The 25,873-nt window shown below is 33.8% G+C and overlaps 1 protein-coding gene across 3 annotated transcripts; it reads left to right on the top strand.

Annotated features, from left to right (window-relative positions):
- The first annotated feature begins 1,382 nt into the window (after positions 1-1,382).
- LOC147068515 (uncharacterized) lies at positions 1,383-24,132 on the top strand. 3 transcript variants are annotated; one of them, XM_085953352.1, is made up of 17 exons: positions 1,383-1,457; positions 2,323-2,722; positions 3,991-4,182; positions 4,766-4,960; positions 6,247-6,447; positions 8,862-9,050; positions 10,310-10,513; positions 12,685-12,885; positions 13,468-13,662; positions 14,250-14,453; positions 14,889-15,092; positions 16,586-16,786; positions 19,341-19,538; positions 20,277-20,477; positions 21,969-22,154; positions 22,899-22,970; positions 23,755-24,132. In XM_085953352.1, exons 10-13 carry the CDS (start codon positions 14,292-14,294, stop codon positions 19,341-19,343), a joined length of 570 nt encoding a protein of 189 aa, XP_085809478.1. In that variant the 5' UTR covers positions 1,383-1,457; positions 2,323-2,722; positions 3,991-4,182; positions 4,766-4,960; positions 6,247-6,447; positions 8,862-9,050; positions 10,310-10,513; positions 12,685-12,885; positions 13,468-13,662; positions 14,250-14,291; the 3' UTR covers positions 19,344-19,538; positions 20,277-20,477; positions 21,969-22,154; positions 22,899-22,970; positions 23,755-24,132. The 3 variants fall into 3 exon arrangements, with proteins under 3 accessions (XP_085809478.1, XP_085809477.1, XP_085809479.1); XM_085953351.1 differs by having other exon boundaries at positions 14,862-15,092; XM_085953353.1 differs by lacking the exon at positions 23,755-24,132 and having other exon boundaries at positions 1,383-1,490; positions 2,342-2,722; positions 22,899-22,918.
- The last annotated feature ends 1,741 nt before the right edge of the window (positions 24,133-25,873 follow it).

Raw genomic sequence — 25,873 nt, 5'->3', positions numbered from 1 at the left:
TATTTTATTGTTTATTGTCAAATAAAGATATAGCAATCATATCGCACCCTCGCAACTAAACCCCACAAGTCCAAATTTACATGTTTTGAGTTAATTACTACGTTTCATTGTCTATCATTCATAGTATATGTAACAAAAATTTCATATCTCTAAGTCATCAAATTCAAGTCAAAACTTCATTCAATATCTAAACATATTTCAAAAAAACAGTACAAAAATGCGAAAGGTAAAAACTTTAAAGCTGATTTTCTCTGTTTGATGTTTTTTTGGATTGTGGCAGTTTAGTTGCGATGGTGCGATATGACATATTATTTAATAGTTATGAATTAACTACATTACAAATAAGGTTCGATTGTTTGGACAGAAATCAAGGAAAAATAGGAGGGGTACCGAGCAAAACAAGGCGATAGAACAGACCTGCTTTCCTGCTATCCTTGTACGCCACTGTAATGAAAGATAAATACTCTCGCAGCAGGGTGCAGTTTCAAAAAAAGGCGTTTATGAATCCCCTTGAAATCCGTGTTTTCTCTTGGACAGCATTGTCGAAATATTAACGCATTTAAAACGCAATCGGCTCGCAAATAAAACGCAAACGTCGTTTGGCGGATGAATCCGAAACTTCGCTTTGCCGTGTGCGCGCAGCCTTAGATACTGTCACGAATACATAAACCATAAACACCTTAGCCATATCAACTTCCTGCACATGTTTAGAAATCAGATCTAGGCACCTTAATATTTTATACCGCTTACCACCTATGATACTTCCTCACTTTCTTCACCCTATCGAGATTAGTCTCGGAATATAGGAAGAGCACAAAATCATGCCTTTCCCTTTTACAGCATCGCATCTTATATGTTTTTCCAATTATTACATGTAGACTCTGCAGTATGTAGATCGCTCTTGTAGCATTGCTGCACAGTGAGGAAGAGTCTAACATAATAATTATTATTATTTGTCACACCTGTGGCTAGGTAGGTAAGCTTTATAAAAATAATCCAGGGAGAATCTCTATAAAGCCGGGTACTCATTAGTGAGCTGTAACTGTAGCCATTCCAGATACTGTAACCAAATCTAGATGCAAAATAATTATTTAATAGGCTCGCGTACTAATTATTTGGCGTCCACACTGGTTACTCTATCTGCAACCGTCAAAGTTACGGCTCGCTGATGAGTACCCGGTTCAGTGCTTTACTGTGTATTAAATTTAATGAATATCTTGATTATTGGAAGTGGATGAAATCCTCACAATATTGTTTGATGTCTTGTTCAGCACCCAAGTAGAATTCATTATTTTTTTATTTGGAACGAAATTTATGGTCACTATATTTTTGGTGTGATTTTTAATTTTTCATATAAATAGGATGAAAAGTCAAAAACCATTGTATATCAAACTAAAGCAAGATGGCGCACAGTTCTTATCGAGTTGCAGTATTTATAATACTGCTCTCAGTAAAATGTAAGTAATGAAACAAAGCTTGACCAATATCTTGTACTTTATAATATTATTATTGAAATTATTTGATATTTTCCAAAAATTACATTCCTTTCATAATAATTGTATATTTATGCTCGTCGAAGGTCAAAATTGAGTTTTTATTGTATTTTCAAACCATGATCCTGGACACTCCTTAAACATTGTAGATAATCTATATATATAATTTTGAAGCCTTATTATCCTTTATAGTTATTTTAAACATTTGATGACTGCATGAAGTATTTTTGTTACATAAAATAGTATTCTTTTAAACCTTTCGCTCTAATGTTTAAGAATATAGTCAAATTTCGGTACATAACTGTGCAGTGGTGTTAAGATTTTTTACATTTATTAATTTTTAAACGCATTTATAAAACCATTAGCATAATTTATTACGAGATAATTTTTGTAAAATATTCACGATAAAAAATTATATTGATAATCTCTGTGATCCCAAATTTGACAAGAATTCGGCATTTTATTATTCAAAAAATCGGCAGGATTAACACATTTGAAGATGATTCTAAAGATACTTATTATAAGCTATGTCTTTGACCATTCAAGTGTGATAAATATCTTATGAATAATGATTGCTTTATAATAATTATTGACCTAAGAATAAGGTAGTGTTTTTTTGAAATACGCCATTTCTTCTGTCATTCCCCAGTAGTTAAGCTACAACATACGGCCGTAGCCATAAATTGACAAACTCTAATTGAAGTAGGGAGTAAAATGATATTGACGCGCGTGTTCATTACCGTTTAAAAAAAAAGATTTTTTTTTTCGGTTAGGTCAAATGTTTAAAATAAATATAAAGGATAATAAGGCTTCAAAATTATATAAATAGATTATCTACAACATTTAAGGAATGTCCAGGATCATGCTTTGAAAATAGAATAAAAGCTCCATTTTGACCTACGCTGAGCATGTCCCCCCTTAAGTTCTGTATAATATATATTTGATCTTATAGTGAATATTTGAAAAAAAAATCAACAACTAAAACTGTGAACTAAGAAGCGATATGTTGACTTCTTGTATCTTTTCTCTTCTGTTTTTAGAAATACCTTCTGAAGTTTGTCTCCGTGAAAATGAGGAATATTCACTTTGCGGATCGTCTTGCCCACCCACTTGTGGCATACCACCGACAACACGTTGCGATAGGAAATGCAATTTTGGATGTTTCTGCAAGGCAGGATTTGTCAGAAATACTGCTAATGGAGAATGTGTGAAACCTGAGGACTGTCCAAGTTAGTAAATATTTACCAAAAAGTAACAATGCTAATATACTGATGATTGATGATAATTAGGAGTGATGAGCGTAATATCAAATATTATTAAACAAAAAAATTGTATAGTTTACATGAAAACATGATGTCTAGAATATGTGTTTAGTTTTATTACAACAGATAATAATATTTTAGTTTGTGTCCACGATAATTTAAATATTTTGTTTTTTATGATACCCAACTATGATGATTTCTGTGAGCACAGCTTTGAAATAGAATTGACAGTTTTTTATAAGTACTTGAAAGCTCCGTGATTAGATTCCTCAACTGTAACGTAATAAAAGTAATAGAATGGGGATGATTTTCAACAGATTATTGTATAATAATTAACAGATTGCTTAACTGGAATGCTAAATTTGAAGTGTGTAAAAAATAGAAATTTGTGTCAACACATTTATTATATAGATTGAATATGAACATTGGAGACATGCGTTTAATGTTGTCTATGCATGTCGCGTACTGTCACACTGTCACGGCGACAAATTTAGTCTATGGTTTCGTCATTTTGTGGAATATTTGGAACAATCACCACCTCTGTAAATTCGATGATGGAGAGTGCCAACTCTAATGTATTAATATTTTGAGTTATTATTCATTATTCATGCTAATTTCAATTAATTTTAATAGTTTCTACGAGTGCGTACGTAAAATTACTTGCGATATTATATCCATGGATGATATTTTGAATAGAACGCAACCTGCAGACCATAGATAATAGACAACATTCTTATAGAAAATACATAGTGCCAACCGCTACAAACAAAAACATGCAATATTGACATGAATCGAAAACGTGTAAGGGAGTAGAAAATGATAAAAATACGTTCATTGAGTCATGCAGGTGTCGATGCAGTGTTGTACAACGTGAGGTGACCTCATTGTTATTCCGGTGATTTCGATAGATTTTGCTAACTGACAATGTTCGTTTAAAGGTTCAAAATGTGCAAACACCAAGAAAAACGACATTACATACATTTTTCCTGTAGCTTACTGTGACGTCACCTGATACTGTCCGACAAGAAGATCTAGGCAATAACCGGAAGTCTCTGGAGTTGAAGTGCGATTAACTAAATAGAAGGAGTTTGTTAGTTCACAATTTTAACACGTTGACAAGAAGATCTTGTTCGACAGTAGTACGCGACGTGCATCTCAATATAATCACAACTTAAGATACAGACTCACAAGAGAAATATGTACTTATGAATTCTGTAACAATACCTATTTTACAGGAGTAGCTGCAAGAGCGACTTGTGTTCTTTCAAATGAAGAATATCAGACATGCGGAACAGCTTGTCCTCTCACTTGTAGAAATTTTGCACGCCCACCAACATGTACATGGGCATGCGTTGAAGGATGTTTCTGCAAAAGAGGTTTTGTCAGAAATGATGATGGAGAATGTGTACTAACTGAAGATTGTCCACGTAAGTTAATCTGGATTTTAAGAATGAAGCATTCTTCATTGTAAATACATAGCTTGAAAAGGTAAACATACTTATTAGAAGAAGTCTATAAAAACTTGGACCGAGTTGGGTTCAAATAAATTTATTCTATGCCAAACGAGTGTAATTAAGCCACCGACTTAAGTATCCATCCCAATATTTTCTAATAAATTACGTAACTACCAAAACTTGGTAAGTCTCTAAATCATATTATGGAGTAATTGCAATTTGAAGTTTGACATATTATTACAATTATTATTATTATTATTATAACAATATTGTGTCAATTCACTGTCAATTCATGGTGGAACTGCATTGTATTATTGTTTAATTAAATTAATCAATAATACATTTTATTGTACACAATGAAGTGAAAATAAATAAAACTTTATACTTAATGCGAGTGTTGCTGAATAAAAAAACACTCTATAATGACGGATATCTTATGAAACGAAATACGGCTGACATCCCAGGATGTGTGTTTGAATATATAATTGCGTAATTGAACATTTAATTATCTTTTAGTCTGTAAATGTCTTATAGTCTGTAATAATATTATTGACAGGAACTCCATTGCCAAGAACAACTTGTCTACTTCCAAATGAAGAATTTCAAGAATGTGTACCGCAGTGTCAACTTACTTGCATTAATTACTCAAATCCACCGATGTGTCCCTGGAGATGTGGTACTGGATGTTTCTGCAAAAAAGGTTATGTCAGAAGTCAAGATGGACAATGTGTACTACCTATCGATTGCCCACGTAAGCTAACATAATATATTACTTATAATAATTTGTATGAGTATATGGATATGTATCAGTGGCGAAAAGTGGAGGTAGGCTGTTACGATCTGTTTTCAGTTCACTTTTTCAGTCTTACTTATTTGTTTTCGTTGAATTGAGAATACATATTACAGATGGTGTTGGTTTGTTTTTTAAATTCATTAGGCCCTGCCGAGCCAAACCGTAATCAATAAAAAATATTCTTCTACCTATAAAATATCTAAAATTATGTATGGTTTAATGGCAAAATTTTGGATATTTTATAGATGAATGAATATTTTTTGACTATTATATACTATGAATCGGATTAGCCAGGGTTTAATTTAATTATAAAAACTAACAAACACTATCTACAGATTGTAGTCTTAGTTCGATGAAAACAAATAAGTATGACTGACAAAATGTAGTGTGCATTATTTATGTCGGATTTTAACAGTGTACCTCCACCCTTCACCACTGGTATATAGTGGATGTTGTAATACTTTCTTCAAATATGACATCTAAAGAGCTCAACTTTATAATTACTCGAGTGCATAATAAACTAAATCGAGACGATGAACTTAAATGTTATGATAATTATTGTTAAAATAATAGTATCATGTACATATTTTATTGCATTATTTTATATTATACTACTAGCTGACCCGGCAAACGTTGTTCTGCCATATAAATTATTTCTAGTGAATATTTTGGTTGTTAAATAAAAAATAACGAATGTATCGTAAGTGTGTGGGGATGGGATCTATGACAGAAAGAGGAATGGAGCACTGTAGACGATGACCGCCGATAAAAACAAAAAAACACCAACCATTCATTTTCTCAATTCAAAATGAGTAATGATGTTCATAATGAATGAATTACCTGTGACAGGATCTCGTTGTTTAATGTTTATGCAATATCCGTCTTGTCCCTTCCAGAAAATTAGCGGATATTGGAGAGCGTCGTATGAACGGTGTGTGTCAGCGATAAACTCCAGATTATTGTTTCTTCTTCGAATCACGATTTCTCGCGTCATTGTGCGGTCGCCAACCATGATTCCAGCAATGTCGTCAACAACAGGCACATTGAATTGACCTATTCTCATACCTAACAAATATACATAAAAAAAATCATAAAAATCGGTGAAGCCATTTCGGAGGAGTGCGACCACTAACACCGTGACACGAGATATTTATATATATAGAGATTGATAGATGAAAAAGTCTTGGAAGGAATATGGTAATTTATTTTACTTACTAGACACTATTAATTGCATTATTTTACAGAGATAGAACCTCCAGAAGTAGATGTTTGTGTTCTTCCAAATGAAGAATTTAAGGACTGCGGAACTGCTTGTCCTCTGACCTGTGACAATTATATCAGTCCACCAGTATTCTGTACAGACAACTGTGTCGTTGGATGCTTCTGCAAGGAAGGGTTCGTCAGAAGCGCTACTGGCCATTGCATACCTCCAGAGTATTGTCCGAGTAAGCAAATTTTGTCTTAAAAAGCCCTATAAACTTAGGTACTTTGTTATGAGTGAGTTGTGAAGATACAACTTATTGTGCTTGCTGAAGCGAAAGATGTGTGTTCGATTCCCACTTTTCCCTTTTACCGGTAAATTTAATAAAGAATGCTTCATTTTTAAATCTTGGAAGTCTTCAGTGGAGGTGCTGACAGGTTTGAATGTTCCCCTGAGAAAATTATATTTAAAATATGTGATAAAATGTGTTCAGAAAATAATATACCATGTATGTTGTTGGGATATAGCAAAATTATTTTTTAGTCACTATATTTTTATACAAAAATATATTATTCAATACATTCTGGGCAATACTTTACCAATTAAGCAACTGATGCGATACTTATCACGCCTAAATTTCCTAATAACACATCTGATGTGTTATCTTAAAATTTGTTAATTGGAATAAAAACAATAGTTACAGACCTACAAACTTATCTGGAGAATGAGATGGAGGAGCCACTGTTGAAAACTACCCAATCACGACTCGTAACTGGCAAAATCTGACATTCGGATGACGTTTTTCAATATGGCGTCCTATGGTAGTTCGTAGTACCATTTTTGGCCATTCTCCAGATAAGTTTGTAGGTCTACACTTATACCCCATTTACACATGCATAGATTTACTGCGCACAGTAAGAAAATGTATGGGGAAACATGTATTATCCAGCAGTTGGCAAGATTGCGTGCATAAATCAAGCAAGTTTGGAAGGTTCCAAATTTCAGCGCGCAAGTAGGATTATTTTCGATCTGCGCCTGCGCAGTTGAGTGAACATGCCGGTAAAAAAATGAACTACTCATTTTGAGCTTAACCGATTTTCAATACGACCTGTCAGATAGTAGTATAAAATGACAACATCGCGCCTCGCTTACTCTTGAAGAATGAGCTTGGAGAGACATTCAGCACCTTTACGTGGAAACAGTTATTGTCATGATAGTGAAAATAAGCACTATTGCGGACAGTAATTCCATGCATGTGTACAGGCGCTTTTAACTCTTGACTGTCAAAATGTGGGAATAAATTATATTGTAAATAAAAATTACTGATTGATTTTGTTGTTATACCCATTATGGATTTTATTATAAAGAAAAATATTAAACAAATTGTAATTTTAGATAGGTACCTAATATAATTATTGCTAATGCCTGTTTTAATAGAAAACACACCCGTCACCCGAAATTTTTCACATTTTCTTAATTTGAAATAAAATTGTTTGACAGGAGCAAACATATTTTTAAAATCAAACAAAAGAAAGTTAAATTATGTGTCAAGTTTTTATTTTGTGTTGTTTTTTGTCATGATAATAATGATTCCAAAAACAGTCTTCAATTGGAATGTGCAATACATACCTACCATTCACAAGCCTGTTTTATGAAAATCAATATAAGAAAATGATTTTTCAAATTAAAACAGAAACTTAGTTTAGGGTGGGTTGCAAAAGTAAATATTTATTTATTTTTTTCTAAATTTCGGTGTCTTCAAATATGAATAGAATTGAAAATAGAATGAACTAGATTTTACCATAATTATGTCTCAAGATAGTAGAAAAAAAAATATGAAACCTTCAGGATCATACCTTTCTTCATCGCGTAAGTAAGAAAGACTTAAATCAATACCTTCTTGGTAATCGGTCATATTCGGAGAAAAACATTTTTAGAAGGAAATAAGCTTTCGACTGTCATTCTAGAAGCGTAAATAGCGCCTGTAGACGTGCATGAATTGATTGGCAGCAATAGTGTGTATTTTAAACTATTGCGACAATAACTGTTTACACGTAAAAGTGCTGACTGTCTCTCCAATCTCATTCTTCAAGAGTAAGAGATGTTATCATTTTATGATACTATTTGACAGGTCGTAAAAATCGGTTAACCTCAAAATGAGTCTCTCCGCGGTGTAGTTTGTAATTTTTTGTCGGCAGGTTCGCCACTATTTTTCTACTTACTGTGCAGATCGAAAAAATCCCAACTGTCACATGAAAATTCAGAAGCTTCCAAACTTTTTTGTTTCATGCATGCAATCTTGCAACTGCAGGATAATACATACTGTCAGCAGTAAATCCATGCACATGTAAACGGGGTATTACTTTAGTACGACAATCAACCAGCAGACTGGCCGTTTTCATGTTTCAGTGATTGTTTCGTTCCTGTACCTATTTTCGCATTTTGTTTATAAGAAGTGCCATGTCTAATTATCATTATGTGGATATTTGATGTGCCGTGTGAATTTGGTACAAGGTCAAGTGAGCTGCTTTAGTAAAAATGCTGAAAAACACTGCCATAAACTCTTGAATAGCGTTGACAGATATCTTTTTGTCAGAATACTTGTCGCTTTGGTCATATTTGTACTAAACTTATTCTAAAATTGATTGCACATTGCAGGGGAACCTCCTCAGATATGTCCTAAACCAAATGAAGAATTTACCACTTGCGGAACATCTTGTCCAAGGAATTGTTCGAATTATTGGAAAAATGATGGTTGTGACCTATTATGTAACGTTGGTTGTTTCTGTAAGCCGGGATATGTTAGAGATGAAGAAGGAAATTGCATATTGCCTGAGAACTGTCCACGTAAGTAATTCTGCAAATATGAATACTAAAATAATTACTTCATTTTGTATAATATGTAATAGTGGCACTCTATGCATTATCAGTTTAATGTTGTCAACTGTCAATTCTTAGTGCAAAGCTATCTTAGTTTGAACACAGTGTGATTTGAATTATAGAAGAATAATTTTAGTTGACACACCAATAATTTAATCCACATACACATACAAATTAATATTGTCATTTGGTCGCAGTGCCAGAGGCTACTGTGTGTACAAAACCGAATTAAGTATTTAGGTAAATTGACTATTAGGTACTTCTTATTGCTTGTCAAGACCTCATGAGTGAGGATCGTGACATGGATGATTTGGCTGTCGAACGTCTATCAACGGGTTGGCCTCACTTTTCTCGGAATTCTACGACACGTAAGACATATTATGCCCATTGAAACACCCGTTGTACTCTTAAATTGACAAAAATGTCTGGGACATCCAATCTTTGCTTTAATATTCTAATATGGCATATCTAAAAAGCAAGACAGCGTGGACGACATAAACGGACACTAACGATCTTAATAATAATTATGATCACTAAGCCATGCGTATTTGATAACTACTTTTGGATGCGACTGCTCGCAATAACTCAGGTGAAAACCCTAAGTTAAATCTCTAGGGCAGGTGTTTATCACTTCTAAAGTGTGGAGTGTCTGGGTATGGGGAATGTACCTGAAAAAGTGTGATATTCCACAGTTGAAACGATGAGAAGTTATAAGTGGTAGGTGTAGTAAATGTGAAAGTCAGTCGCACCTGCTACATTTTCTTAACCACGCCACATTAAAAATCAATAAAAAAAATTATGGATATTTCTTCAAAATGGGCCCTCCAAAAACCATTTTTCTGTGTTTTCAAGTTATGTATGTTCAATATAATATAGAATGTTATAATCTTGTGAATTATTCGTTGAATAAAAGAAATGGTTTGTGAAAACAAATACGTTTCACTGACAAAGCTTAGTGTAAGTACACTATTTATGTCGGGTCATAAAACCTTCGCCACTGACACATAAGTATGTAAAATAGGCCATTTATGAAAACATCATTGATTTCAGAGTATAACGAGTTTATCTTAACATTAGATCCACAGAATCAATAAAAAAGAAAAATCCAACTTATGGAGTATGAATTAAAGGGTGCTATTAATTATTAATTTTTGTCATATCCGTCGAATGAAAATTTCAACATCTATTCTGTTAAAAAATATTGGATATTTATAATTTTTTCGTAGTGATCTCGAGGTCAGTAGGACGACTGACATGCAAACGGCCAAACGAAGAATTCACTCAGTGCGGGTCGCGCTGTCCACAATATTGCAGTAATTATGGTGTCCCGATGCCTTGCAATCACCGATGTATAATGGGATGTGTCTGTAAGAACGGATTTATAAGAGATGATATAACAGGAGACTGCATATTACCCGAGGACTGTCGCGGTAAGAATAAATATTATCGTAGTAAACATGAAAATTTCTATCTTTTCCTACTGAACTGAGCAGTAAGAAAATATTTAATTCTTTTTAGGAAAAAAAAAGATATCTATGGTAAATTACTGCTAATTCAAACACACATAATTCTTAATTCGTAATTCTAAAAGTGAATTCTATTAATTATAATAAATATAAAAAAACTGAAGAAAGTAGCCTTTCTTGTGTTCAATTTATATTATTAAGTTTTGTTTTTATTGTCATCATTATTTATGGTCAACTCTTCACTTAAAATAATATGTGATTGGTTGTAGATAAAAGTTTTTCATATCTAGAGAAAAGGAAAAATAAAATAATATTTATTTTTTAAATTGTATACATCTTGTAATTCGTAATTTGATTATCTTCGAAATCCTGTACCCTTAATCCATTGATGATAGATTTAAAAGGAGAAAAATGTCGACCAACAGCCAGATTAAATTTTGTAGCAAATTTGACAGCGGTTTACTGAAACTGTTTATTATTTGTTTAATTTCAATATTAAAAAAAAAATTGTTAGGTATTGAAACACTTATTATTATGTGTAATTAATATGTAAATTTGGAGGATTTTAAGAAATATCTAACAATGAAAAATAAAATATTTTTAGGAAGGGCAAGCGGCATCAAATTGTCGACGATTCTCTAAATAGTTTAAAGTTCGAGAAGTGATTGAGGTGGCGTAGTGTAGTATAAAAATTATAAATTGATCATTAAACTTGGGAAGGAAGTCTTAATTTTGAATCATGTTCTAATGCGCCGGCTAGACGGCAGCGACTTGCTTGCGCGGTATAGACTTTTACAGCGCTTTTAGGTTTGCGCGTGGTTCCGTTTTCCCGTCCATACACTCGGGCTTCCCGATACAAACCGGTTTATGCAGGTAAGTTTGTCGTAAAGCATGAGTGTCTAGCCGGCGCTTTATAGACAATACAGTTTTGTTTTGGCGGTTTCTCCACTAATTCACTTCTAGAATCTCCAATCCAAATCTCCAGTAAAATCGACTGCAAGTGAGAGATAGTGAATTGGAGTAGGTGCTCTGCAGAATATGCCAGGGTGCCGATCTCGCTGTCTGACTGTATCGGCTTCGCACAATCGGTTTTTTCAAACATTCCGAAAATAATGTAAACCGTCAACATTTTTAGACTCGCGAGCCACCACTGACTTTAGCTACATTTATCATAATATTTTGATTGAGTGTTAATGTAATCAAAAATCATTGTTGCTTTATGCATTATGTTACGCTGAATGTGTGAAATTGCATATTATATGAAATCGGCAAAATTTTGCCTATTTCATGAAAAATGCAAGCCCGTTGCCTTATTCATGAATTAGGCAAAATATCTGCTGAGTGCGTAAATTCGGCAGTAATTTTTCTGCCTAGTTCATGCATTGGGCAAATTAGATAGTGGCGCTCCGGCGGTGTTTTTTGCAACTAAACCAAATGTGTCAAATGCTCATGCATTGGTCAAAATAGATAGTGGCGCTCCCCGGTGGTGTTTTTTGCAACTAATCAAACTAACCGTGTCAAATGTCATTGATTATATAAACATATACCAATCGATAACTACAATGACGTTCATTTCCATTTACTATGCCCAAAAAAAATCTAGAACTATAATCATATTATGATAACGGAAGAATTTTATTAAAAGGTATTTTCGCGATTTGATTCATGCTTGGGTATCATTCAATGGTCGATTGTTTGTTTGTGATAGTATGATTTGATAGTTTGGTGACAGTTGTTAGCTAACCTCAAAATGGACATTCAGTTGAATTCAGAATTACAAAACCTAACCTTACCTAATAATAATAATATTATATTATGTCCAATTATAACTAATAAAACCATCCGTATTAAATTTACTTTTTCTACTGTCATGTTGACAGTTTAAGAATTCCATACCCTACCGAATTCATGCACTCGGCAGATAAATTGCCTAATTCATGAATAAGGCAAAATTCTGCCTATTTCATGTAATACGCAATTTCACACATTCGGTGTAACACATATACAAATTAATATATCAATGGGGAGAGTATATAATATAAACTAAATGAAAGCGGTTAAAGTAAGAAATATTTATTTGAATCTTATGGAATAAATGATAAAAAAGCTGATGCTAAACTAAATGCTGATTGCAGTTGAGCCGACTCCTTTTCCACCACGAAGATGTAAAGCAGGCGAAGAATGGCAGGATTGCGGAACAATGTGTCCTATTACTTGTGACAATTTTAAACATCCGCCAGTCTTTTGTCCGCTGATGTGTGTTGCGGGATGTTTCTGTCAAGCAGGTCTTGTCAGAGCTAAGAACGGATGGTGTATACCTCCGTCAAATTGTCCAGGTAAAAAAAAATGTGTCTATCGTAGACAGATTTATTATAATTTTTTGCATTACAACACTTGTTAGCAATTTCAAAATGTTTTTATCATGATCAAATTGGTGATAATAAAACAATGTGTGATTATTCATTTAAATAATTATATTTCACTGTATACAAAAGTTATTTTAGGTTTGTAATACTAATGGAAGTAGTAGTTTTTTTATATAAATCTGAAAGCGCAAGCGTGAATGTAATCAGCTGCGAGAAGCCTTCATCTAGCAGTGGTTTGATCCAGGCTGATGATGACAATGATTACAATGTATGATTAAATTTATTCAGGCCACTGAACAATCATAGTAAACAAATTATGCTGTGTATAAGTTTAGTTATCTATGGCACAGAATAAAAAAAAGAATACTTTTTTAATGTATTGCCGAAGATGTTGAAAGCTGAAAACTGTGTTGATGAAAAAATTCATTTAGAGTACAAAATATACATTACCTAATTAGAATATTTTTCATGAAAACCTTGAACCTGTTGAATGAAGTGGGCGGTTTACTGTAACAAAAGTAATATAATATTTTGATGATTTCCTTGGTTTAGGTGTCCCTCCTCCAATAGTATGTAAAAAACCTAGCGAAGAATACCAGCAATGTGGAACAGCCTGTCCGGACACGTGTGATAATTATGAAGATATAAAACGGCCGTGCCGTGGGCAATGTGGCGAGGGTTGCTTCTGCAAACGTGGTTTTGTGAGAGACGCCGCTGGAAACTGTATTGACCCTGAAGAATGTCCAGGTATGAAGATTATCATCTAAATGTGATTTTTCTTATTATTTTAGAAATCAATATCTCATTCATGTATAGATCAAGCACAGAAAAGATATAAAAAATAAAAGGAAAAATCCATTCACCGTGTTGATGATTGTGGTAGTGTGGTACCTAGTGGTTATGTTGAGGAGTGTTTGTAGAAGGAATGTAAACATATTTATAATATAGTTCTCATTATTTACTTATTCTTCTTATTGTATCATCAATCACGGAGATTCTTAAGCCTCAAAATGTGGCATCGTACTTTGCTACGTTTACTATTGATCTTTCGTTGGATGACAGGTAGCGGAATGCTGTACTTTTCTGCTGTATACTCACAGTGTGGCCGAGGCGATGTGGTTTTCTGATTTTGGTACTATGCAGAACTTCTCAGTTCTTTCCCATTCGATTGAGAATGTCAACATTTATCGCCCGCTTAGTCGAAGGAATTTTGAGGATGTGTCTACACGGTCACATCTGGAAAGATCTTTTATATTATTATTAAACCACAAAGTAAAAATGCTAAATCTCTCGAAACGAATTAAGTCAAGTATAAGAGGTGTATTAAATTTCAGCGATTCCTGTGCCGACCGCACCAGCCGTTTGTTCAAGACCAAATGAGGTATTCAGGCCCTGCAAATCAATGTGTCCCGACACGTGTGAAAATTATGGAACTATTCGACCGTGCATTCTCCCATGCTTCCCTGGATGTGACTGTAAACCTGGATATGTCAGAGATAGCCAAGGAAATTGCATTTTGCCTGAAAAATGTGAAGATGGTAAGAAATTTATATGTCAAATTAACTATAATACAAAATATGCACAAACGAGAAAAAAGATGAGTCCAATCAACTTCTGAGAATAATTACTAAATTTCACACAGAAACATTTGAGTTTCCGTACAAAATGATCCAAAAATAAATCTTTCTGAAAGTAGCCATTTTAGACTTAATGCCTTCTTCCTTTCGCACGCAGATTGGAAAAGAGATAGCCGGTGCTAAATGTCATATTATCTCTTATCTGTTGGATATATTCGAAAAACTTAATTTACTGAACAAACAGTTACAGGAGAAAAATTGTAATTTCATAACTTTTAAACCTCTCGCTCTAATTGTTTTAGAATATAGTCATATTTCAGTACATAAATGTGCAGTGGTGTTAAGATTTTTTACATTTATTGATTTTAGTTAACGCGCGTGTTTGTACATGTACAGCGATTCCTGTGCCGACCGCACCAGCCGTTTGTTCAAGACCAAATGAGGTATTCAGACCCTGCAAATCAATGTGTCCCGACACATGTGAAAATTATGGAACTATTCGACCGTGCATTCTCCCATGCTTCCCTGGATGTGACTGTGAACCAGGATATGTCAGAGATAATCAAGGAAATTGCATTTTGCCTGAAGAATGTGAAAACGGTATGAAATTTATAATATGGTTTTATAAAAGCACTCAATTCTCATTAGAGTTGGTAGAGTTCATTCATTTAAAGCAGTAGTTCTTAGACTCTACAATATTATAACTTCTTTAATCTGAAAACATTGTCTGTGATTGTGGGCAAAGACTTTACCTAGGATACTAGGGATAAAAGCAGATGGTTCATCGTAGGGCTAATCACCATACTCTGATAAAAAAAAAAACTAATGAACATTGAAATAGGTGCTGTGACTCACTTTAAACCAATGTATTGAAATTGCAATTGAATTATATATAGGTACAATATAGAAATAATAATATACTAGCTGGCCACTGTGGCATTGTCACTGAATGGTTCGGGGTCACAACCGGAGTCGGACAGGGTTGTGGCCGTGTTCCATTTTTCTTCATCATCCTTTTTGACTTCATACTATGAAGCTATTACGACCTGATAACGCTGTCCTATTCGGCAAGTCAATCAAGGGCATTCAAGAGACAATCGTCAGGTTGCATGATAACTTGTCTCGCGTTGGTTTGAAAATCAATGCAAAGAAAACCAACGTTTTGTGCAATAGCACCACTGTCCTGATCCAGATTTTCCTCTGATTAACAATGGGCAAAACATCGAGAGTGTCGATAGCTTCAAATACCTGGGGGTACACATCATGGGAGATAGCATTTTGTTCAGAGCAACCGTATACTGAGCTTCGAAAACATATGTTTGCAACGAATACTGGGTGTGCGGTGAGAACGCACCAAACAGCCTCTCATCGCGCTGTGAGTGAAGAGGCGACCTTAGACCTGGCTCGGCCACGTGCTGTGGATGGCAGAAGAGTACCTCACTCTGGCTTACTTGTTCTTCAAGTCAACCGGATTTCGGCGTCCTGGAAGGCCGCTGAATACAATCTACAGAGTGTATACGGCGGAGCTACGAGATGCTGGTTTGACCTAAAATGATGCAAGAAGACTGGCTAGCGCCGTATGGCATCCATATGCTCCAACTAAGGGCCGGATATAGCTGCAAAAAGAAAGAAGAAGAACTGCTCGGAACTACATTATGTGAAAAATAAAATAAAATATTGGTTTTAATACATAAAAATGGAATAATATTTATTATATCTATTAATAATTTGTTTGTAAATAAGTTAATAACACATATTGCCCCACTCCACATGCAAGTTTGTTAATTGAGCAATAATTATTAGATCTATACTCGGCAAAAAACTGAATGAAAATATATCATAAGTCGAGAAGAATAAAATTGGTATAGTGTAAAGTAAATTATAATTTTGGTTTTAATATTACATATAAGTGGAATATTATAATCATATATCACAATTAATAATTTGATTGTAAATAATTTAATATTTTAAGGGAGGTTATTAGTTTTTGATAATAATAGTGGGCTGAAAATATTTTATTTTCAGGGTGTTAATATCATGTTTATCTGTAGTAATTATTACAATGATGTTTAATATTTCTACTACAATTTCAGCGATACCGCCAACTGCACCGACCATCTGTTCAAGGCCAAACGAAGTATTCAGGTCCTGTAAATCAATGTGTCCCGACACATGTGAAAATTATGGAACTATTCGACCGTGCATTCTCCCATGCTTCCCTGGATGTGACTGTGAACCTGGATATGTCAGAGATAGTCAAGGAAATTGCATTTTGCCTGAAGAATGTAAAGATGGTAAGAAATTTATATGGTTTTATAAAACCACTCGTATCTCATTAGTCAGAAGAGTTAATGCATTTAAGGTTTTTAAACTTTTTAATGTGAACTTTACTTTGTGGCTATAGGAAACGACTTTACTTTACTAGGGACTACTGCTCCAAAATTTGGAGAAGAGCGAATCATTTATTGTACGGCCAATCACCACGATCTTTAAAGAGTGCCATGTAGCTTGGACTCACTTTAAACCGATGGATTATATTTACAATGTGGAATGGACGAACCGTATTATGGGCTCGCAAGATGGTGGAAATTTCAATTATTGAATTATATACGAGGGTGGGTCAATAATTCCTTAGAAAAAAGCATTAAAACAGTTTTTATTTTTGTATTTTTTTTTTATTTCTCAACATAATCTCCTTGGAGCTCAATACACTTGGTTAGACGTTTCTCAATTTTTTTTAAACCGTCAGAAAAATAAGTTTTCGGAAGGTCCTCAAAATAAGCATTTGTCCGATCGATGACTTCTTCATTTGAAAAAAAACGTTGTCCACTTAGCCATTTTTTTAAGTTTGGGAAAAGGAAAAAGTCACTGGGGGCTAAATCTGGCGAATACGGTGGGTGGTCGACCAATTCGAACTTCAATTCTTCAATTTTAGCCATTGATCGTAAACATGTGTGAACACGGGCATTGTCCTGATGAAAGAGGATTTTTTTCCTGTTTAAATGAGGCCGTTTTTCTTCAATTTCGTTTTTTAGCTGGTCCAATAAAAATGCATAATAATCCCCTGTTATTGTTTTTCCTTTTTCCAAATAGTCAACGAAAATAATTCCACGTGCATCCCAAAATACAGTAGCCATAACCTTACCAGCTGATTTTACGGTTTTCGCCTTCTTTGGACATGGTTCGCCTTTCGCAATCCACTGCTTTGACTGTTCTTTCATCTCGGGAGTATAGTGGTGTATCCATGTTTCATCTACAGTCACAAAGCGACGAAAAAATTCATCCGGATTGCGTTGCATGAGCGACAACAGGGCTTTAGAGGCCACCACCCTATTGCGTTTATTGTCGACTGTGAGCAAACGCGGCACCCATCTTGCAGAAACTTTTTTCATGCCCAATTTGTCATGTAAAATAGAAATGACGCTACCTTTTGAGATCCCTGTAACCTCAATTATCTCACTCAACTTTAATCTTCGGTCACTTAACACCATATCGTGGATTTTATTGATCATTTCTGGTGTAGTCACCTCTACAGGACGTCCTGAGCGTGGTTCATCCTTTGTTGATGTACGACCACGTTTAAATTCATTTAACCAGTTATAAATAGTTGCAAGTGAAGGAGCAGATATGCCGTGAACTAAATCCAACTCATTTTTTATTTCCTTTGCTGTTAACCCTTTTATATTAAAATGTTTAATAACAGCTCTAAACTCAATTTTCTCCATTTTCCATTTTTCCATTTTCCATAAGCAAATTTTTTTTTAAATGTACGAGAAACACACAACAACCCGACCAATCTGATTGAAACTTCGCAGCATACTGAATCGGTAGTGCCGCTGCATGAAAACAAACCGCTTACAGTACTAGTCGCGCCACCTGTCGGCTTTTCTAAGGACTTATTGACCCACCCTCGTAATTATAACCAGTGGCAGCTCGTGGATAAGATATTTGGGGGTGCTGTGGTTGATTAAAAATAAAAATAAATATTTATCGGCATTACATTTTACTATTAACATCAATATTAAATATAAATAATTAACTATATTAATAATTCAAATAAAGAACTTTGCATAAATTGATGCAGAAATAAATTTTAACAATGTGAATAAATCATTATAGCTATATTTCTTTCCTCGCTGTGGCGCGCGACGCAGAAACGGAGAAATATTGAAATCGGACTGTCTGACCCGCAGTACCGATTAGGCTTCCATTTGCGAGTACCGCTCCTTCGCCCACTCGAGAATATTCTATTGAAATCGGTACTGGGCAAAATTAAAATATTATTGGACATTGGGTGTATCGATGCGTGGGCGAGCTGATTACACGCTTAATAATATTGATATTTTCATACAATATACATAAATTTATGTATATTATAATATTACATTTGTCTCAATTTGCTTGGGGGTGCTGCAGTACCGCAGTGCATATGGACGAGCCGCCACTGATTATAACTCATTATAAGTATATAGCCACATTCTGTATTATAGTGCATCTGCTAGTACACAGTTTTAAAATCAGCTAGGATATCTGCCAGAGAAATAACAACGAATGCAGCTAACTTTATTAGACTTTCCATGAGATAACTAAAACCTACCAACCTAGACTTTGTGTCAAAACATTTTTTTCAGAATTTATTTGAATCAATTCAATTAGTATTATGACATGTTATTTTGATTTGGAATTTTCCTGACATATTATATAGTTCATTGGTAATTCTTCTTAGATTTATTGTTTGGCAATAATTCATAATGCTTGGTAATTAATTCTTGATAATACCGACGTTACTAATAATGTTTATCGGTGGTGTTATTACTATAAAATTAAACTTTTACGCTGCAATTTCAGTGATACCACCAACTGCACCGACCATCTGTTCAAGACCCAATGAAGTATTCAGGCCCTGCAAATCAATGTGTCCAGACACATGTGACAATTACGGCACTATTCGACCGTGCATTCTCCCATGCTTTCCTGGATGTGACTGTGAACCCGGCTATGTCAGAGATCGTCAAAGCAATTGCATTTTGCCAGAAGAATGTGAAGGTGAGAAAACTGTAATGCACGTCGCGTACTGTCATGCTGTCACCGCGAAAAATTTAGTCTATGGTTTCGTCATTGCGCAGAATATTTTGAACAATCACCATTTCTATAAATTCAAAGATGGAGATTGCCAAATCTAATGTAATAATATTTAAAATTATTATTCGTTATTCATGCTAATTTCAATTAATTTTAACAGTTTCTACGTGTGCATAATATGTTAAAATTACTTGCGATATTGCATCCATAGATTATATTTTGAACAGAACCCAACCTGCAGACCATAGATAATAGACAACATTCATGTAGAAAATACATAGTGCCGACCGCTCAAAATAAAAATCGCGCAATTATGACATGAGTCGAAAATGTGTTGGCATGATGATAAAAAACGTTCACTGAGTCATGCAGGTGTTGATGCAGTGCGGTACACATGAGGTGACCTCATTGTTGTTCTGGTGATTTCGGCAGATTTTGCTAACTGACAATGTTTATTTAAAGGTTCAAAATGTGCTACAGGATGGGAGCATCAGTCTGACAACATTTTAAACACCAAGAAAAACGACATTACTCATATTTTTCCCGTAGCGGCAGTTTACTGTGACATCTTGTGACAGTAGCGATGTGCATCATAATATATTTGAACCATAAGAGTTATTTGTTACACCTACAGACACCTTTAACATAATCATATGTATTATATTATTTTATGTTTTACAATGGATTTTTTTATTTTGATAGTAATTCGTCATATCGGACCGAAAGTATGTTACAAAGAACATGAAAAGTATCTGAAGTGTGGGACAGCCTGCCCAGCCACTTGTGATAATTACGGGAATCCTCCACAGGCCTGCACTGCCAATTGTGTGGAGGGATGCTTCTGCAGAACAGGATATGTACGAGACGCTGTAGGAAATTGCATAAAGCCTAAAAAATGTCCAGGTAAAAATAATGTTATGTTATAATATAATAATTGAGGTAGGTAGGCTATATGGTCATCTTGAATATCTTTAGTATGTTGAGAAATGTCACCAACTATCATTAAATTTTGTAGAATATGAGCGATTTCATAAAAAGTCAGTTATCATGCGGACGCTATAACCGTACCGTAATGGTTGCACTTTCATCATTTTTGAAGAAGTACGGTCCGATGACGCCTCCAGCCCAAAAACAGCACCAAACAGCAGCGTGTAACGGCATCTCTTGATTCAATTGTGCGTTTCCTCACCTCAAATACGGCAGTTTCACTTATTAACGTACCCGTTGAGGTGGAAATGTGTCACATCACTGAAGATGATTTCCCTTGAAAAATCATCATCGGTTGCTTGCTCTTACAAGACCGAATCGGTGTATCTGTAACACTGTCCATGGTGTGTTAGTTTTATTTATTATGTGAACTGAGTAGTGAGTATATGAGTGTAGGTGAAGATCTTTATGCGAAATTTGCCATAAAGAACTGTATGAGCAGGGTTCGAAATGGACTGGAGTGCCGTTCCGGTTCATAAAATCCTCAAGATTACCGCATTGTCTCGTGGAAATATTAAATTGACCGTCTGAGCTAGATATGCCATATAATAAAAATTCGAACACACTTAATTTTATAAAATACACATAGAATTAGATAACTATGTTAATATTTTCGTAAAATCATCGAGCGCTCGTCGTGAAATTTTCCATTTCGAGCGCTAGGTATGAGAAGTTAAGTTGCTGGGATCTTCTAGCATAAAGTAGCAGTATTTTCATGTGAACGGGCTGGACGAACATGTATATGTGTCAGATTCAAATTTTTACGTTAATTAGTTTTTAATTAATCAGCTTGCGAATACAGCATTCAGTTGGACAATGATTACTACCGAATTAATACATTGGATGCTAAAGACGCCTAGCGCATAATGATTAGGTGGCCATTCGATATAATTAGCATGCTATTTAAATGTGGTAATTAAAAAGTAATTATCTAGTCAGCAGTCAATGTGTTAATATTTGGCAGGATTATGAAATTCAAAAATGCTATCAATTTGTTTTTATAATAAAATTTCATGACTCCCTTTAACAAAATAAATATAGTGGAATCCGCTTTTAAACTGTCACTTCTTGAGTGCTTTAACAATTTTCATTAACAAACAATAAATTCTGCTGGAACAATAGTATATTTCCATTAATTATTTCGGTACAGTTCGGTTATGAGGAATACAGCGGAAAACACATTTTGAAAATATCCGATACACTGGATTATTTGTTAGTTTGGGTTAGTTTAGGTTAGGTTAGGTTAAACTAACAAATAATCCAGTATATCGGCTATTTTCAAAATGTGTTTGCCGCTGTATTCCTCATAACCGAACTGTACCATTGTTTCTTATACTTGTGTATGAATTGTCCTTATACTTGTCTATGCATTAAAATGATTATTCGTTATTCCTTTGATATTTCCAGTAAATAAGAAATGTGGATACAGGGAAGTGTATCAAAGGTGCGGTACTGCATGTCCTGACACATGCAAAAATTACTGGATTCATCCGCGACGATGCACCAAAAACTGTGTAGCAGGATGTTTCTGTCGCAAAGGATATGTCAGGGATGACCGAAACAAATGCATTCGTCCACAAAACTGCCCCAGAAGTAAGTAAATTTGAAGAGACGGTGATCGCAACTGGGCTTGTTCATTGAATTAAGTTGAAGGATGAATGTTGATTTACATAATAATTGTTGTATGTTGTATAGTTGGATTATATTATCTATCTCTTTTTTATGTCATGTTGTGAACGTCTTAAACTTATAATTTGTAATGTCCACAATATGTAAAAATAAATAAATTGAAATTGAAATTGAAATTGAAATTACATACCAGTCTGTTTCCTCAGTTGAAATATCTTGACAATGAAAAACCATTTTTTTCGGAAATATTGTATTCAACAAATTGTGTCAATTTTGGCAATTACATTAAATACTAACCGATGTCAGGATCTCTCCAAATTTTAGTTATAACGTGATATGACAATTTTTTTTATTCAATGAATAATTCACAATTCTTAATTGCCATTATTCATAAGCCACAAAAGCCGTTTTTTGTTGAGAGCTTCAAGATGTAAATACTACTAGTTAATTTCGTCGTAATTAGATAGGACTCCATTGGCTCAATTGGTGAAGCACATTAGCGTTAATCTTTTCAAAGATTTTTTCTAGTGGGTATACTGAGGTGTTTTTAAATTATCTACGTTCAATAAAGAATGTTACATTCTCAATTAATTGTGAATCGTTGGATAAAAATAATAAGCAGTTTACTAGTTTTTTTTATTTACAAGTTATAAGTAATATGTAGGTACCAATGTACTTAACAATAATAAATAATTTTGTCATTTCCAGGACCCTAAATAAGGCAAGTGAATTGGAAAAAATACCAACACATGAATGGTTTCATTTACATTGAGTTTTGAGGTATTGTATGACTTTTTTCTGTAATATATTATTTAAAAAAAAATATATGAATAATATTTCAAACCCTCTATAAATATAATATAGAAATGATTAATATTATATTGTACACTAATTATTGCAAAATTATAATACAGAACATTTATAATATGCTTCTAATGAAGTAAATTGATAAATACAAAATAAAAACATCTTACATATCGTCACCGTTCAGGCAAAAGTCACCAACCCTGAAAATGGCAGTTTTGAGTTGAGTATGTCACCCGAAGCGTAAAATTATGTTCTTTAAGATGCAAAACTCACCTCGGTACATTAGTTAGTAAAATTTTGCTTAAATCCGAATTATTTGTTTTTCACTAAATGACTTTCGATAAAATCTTAACAAGCAAAAGTCATTATAGGTGAATAGACATTATTGACTCTAACAAAAAAAATCCTTCGTTATAAATATACAAGCAAAAGTGACTATACTATGGGTGGTGAGTTTTACTGATGCTTCTTTTGGCTAACATTGTTCAGATTATTAACAAGCAAAAGTCACCAAACCATAATTTGAGCTACCTTGCCTCCTTTAAAACGTTCCAGATGTTTTAATTAGCATCAAAAAGTAAAAGTACTTTAAAGAAATTATTAAGAAGACATGAGAAAATAATTTAATGTAGATAAAACCTTAAAAACATTAAAATCTGATTTTTCCTGCATTTTCAAACTTTCAAATTGCGATATCTCAAAACTATGTTTTTAGGGTTGGTGACTTTTGCCTGAACGGTGTCGATATTTGTTTCAGGTTTTCATCCTCCTTGGTGTAATTTGTCTTCCTTGTGTAAATTATAATAATTGATAATATAGAATTAATAATATGTATTGAAAGCAAATAAAAATATGGATCATTCTTATGAATTAATCGATAAATGTTTTCATCAGTTAGTTATTGCAATTCACATTTAAAAAATTGATGTATCTTATATGTGTAAAACTATGTAAACTCATGTAAATAATATGTATATTACAAGAAGAGCAACATCCAAAAATGATTACATATTACAATGAGATAGATGCCCATGATTCCTAAAATATTATTGTAAATACTAACTACTTACTGAGAATTTATTTATTTTAAATTATAAATCATGTTAGTGTTGTAAAAATAAAGCAAGTTTCTTTCAAATATTTTTTATTCACTTATATACCTACTACATAAACATACCTACCATATTGGCCTAAAGTTCGATAGGTTTGACTAAAAATAAATTAGTCATAGTTTGATGCCTAGTGAGAGAAAGCGATGGAATAGGCTTGATGTAAGTGAAGTTAGGAATAAAAACTATACAAATATTCAAATTTGCCCCGTGTAATTTGGGCGCACTAAAATAAATCGCTTTTCTGCGTGTTCAAGGCTAAACACTATTATACTACTTACTTATATTTACACCAGAAAAAATTACTTATAAAATATTCTGCAGAAGAAGTTATTTTGATTCACCATCACTACCAGACACTGTACTTCTTGTTCCTTTTGCGTGTTGTAATCTTCAGCTCCTTCAATAAGTAAAAAATTCAATTTCATAATCGTGTATCATTAATATTTATGTTGAATGTGTAAATTAGTATGAAAGTAAATAATATGTTTGGTCATATACAACTGTAAATGAAATAGGTACCTACCTATTATCAATAATTAACTACTACTCTATCTGCTCAAATTGACTTTGTCTCGAATTTTCTACCGTTAACCGTAAAGTTCCATAAGTGACATTATGTAATAGAGTTTGCTTAAAATCTAAAATGGAAATGAGCTAGAGCCAGAGAGTTTGGACCATAATTTTATAGGAGTCTCAAACATAACTTTATTTCTATTATGGCATTTAATTAACGAATGAAGAATGTTTAAGTTGGTAAATTGTGCAGGTAATAATATCGTCAAGTTGGCATTTCTGATTTCCTAACATAAGGAATGGCTGTCACTTTTTGATAGTTGTTGTGTTTATGTAAGTGGATTTATAAATATTTACTACTACAACTAAATAATGTCGAAGTGTTCTATTATTGGCTGCTTATCTACTCATCATGAATTGTCTTTATATATGCCCTGAAAATTGGGAAATAAATCTCACGGTACAAGTGTGAGGTTCTCTTTAAATGACCCTGCGATGCTAAGTCATTTGTAGCTATCGTAATTAGGAGACAAGATGTCCTTCATTTATCATTCGGGTGCCAACCCAAAATTGCCACCCCCTTCCAAATATAAAATTATTTTGTAACGACAACCTAAGCAACTTGAAACTGTCGGCGCCGAATTGTCCATGATGGAAAAAGTTTTTGGAGAAGGCTGAGGGTTTTAGTACCTACCATGCATGATAAATTTATCAGCCTATTGGTATTAGGAGCGGTCAGTCAATTAGGTTTTATATTGTGAAAGCGCAGGTGAGTCCCAACTGTACAATGTTCACTTGCGGAGGTGTCTCTATGAGCACGGTGTTAAACCTTAGTGTTTTGGATGGTATTCAGCAACCTTCTGGGACCTCAGAATCCGGTTAAACTGCGGTTGGTAAAAGTTTTTGTAATAAATTAATATGTCTAGTTAAATAATAAATAAGAATGTAGAGAAAAGACGGATTCTTCTGGCATTGCAGCCATGGCGGAATCATTTTGGAACAGTGTCATTTGAAAGTAACAATACCAACACCTAAATGAGTTGCTTGCACTGCCACAAGTATCTGACACCATTCTAACAACCTATAATCATTATAGGTAAATAATAATTGGCTGTTTTGACAGATAAAAATCCATTTATAATGAAGAGCATTCCTGATTTTAAGTCACCGCTACAAACAATTTTTTTGTTCATCACATTAAAATGCTTCATGATCAAATCCATTTATTTTATGTACATTATTATGCAGCTT

This window comes from Rhyacophila brunnea, unplaced genomic scaffold (genome assembly GCF_057557595.1).
Source record: "Rhyacophila brunnea isolate RB1 unplaced genomic scaffold, BYU_Rbru_1.0 scaffold_3, whole genome shotgun sequence".
NCBI lineage: Eukaryota > Metazoa > Arthropoda > Insecta > Trichoptera > Rhyacophilidae > Rhyacophila > Rhyacophila brunnea.
Note: the sequence above shows the minus strand (reverse complement) of the source record. Positions and strands in the feature narration are given on the sequence as shown.

Excerpts from the sequence above, each read along its gene's own strand:
- LOC147068515 (XM_085953351.1), top strand. The coding sequence starts at position 14,292 with ATGAGGTATTCAGGCCCTGCAAATCAATGTGTCCCGACACGTGTGAAA. Across the intron at positions 14,454-14,861 it reads GCCTGAAAAATGTGAAGATG|TTAACGCGCGTGTTTGTACA; the intron begins GTAAGAAATTTA and ends TATTGATTTTAG. Across the intron at positions 15,093-16,585 it reads GCCTGAAGAATGTGAAAACG|CGATACCGCCAACTGCACCG; the intron begins GTATGAAATTTA and ends CTACAATTTCAG.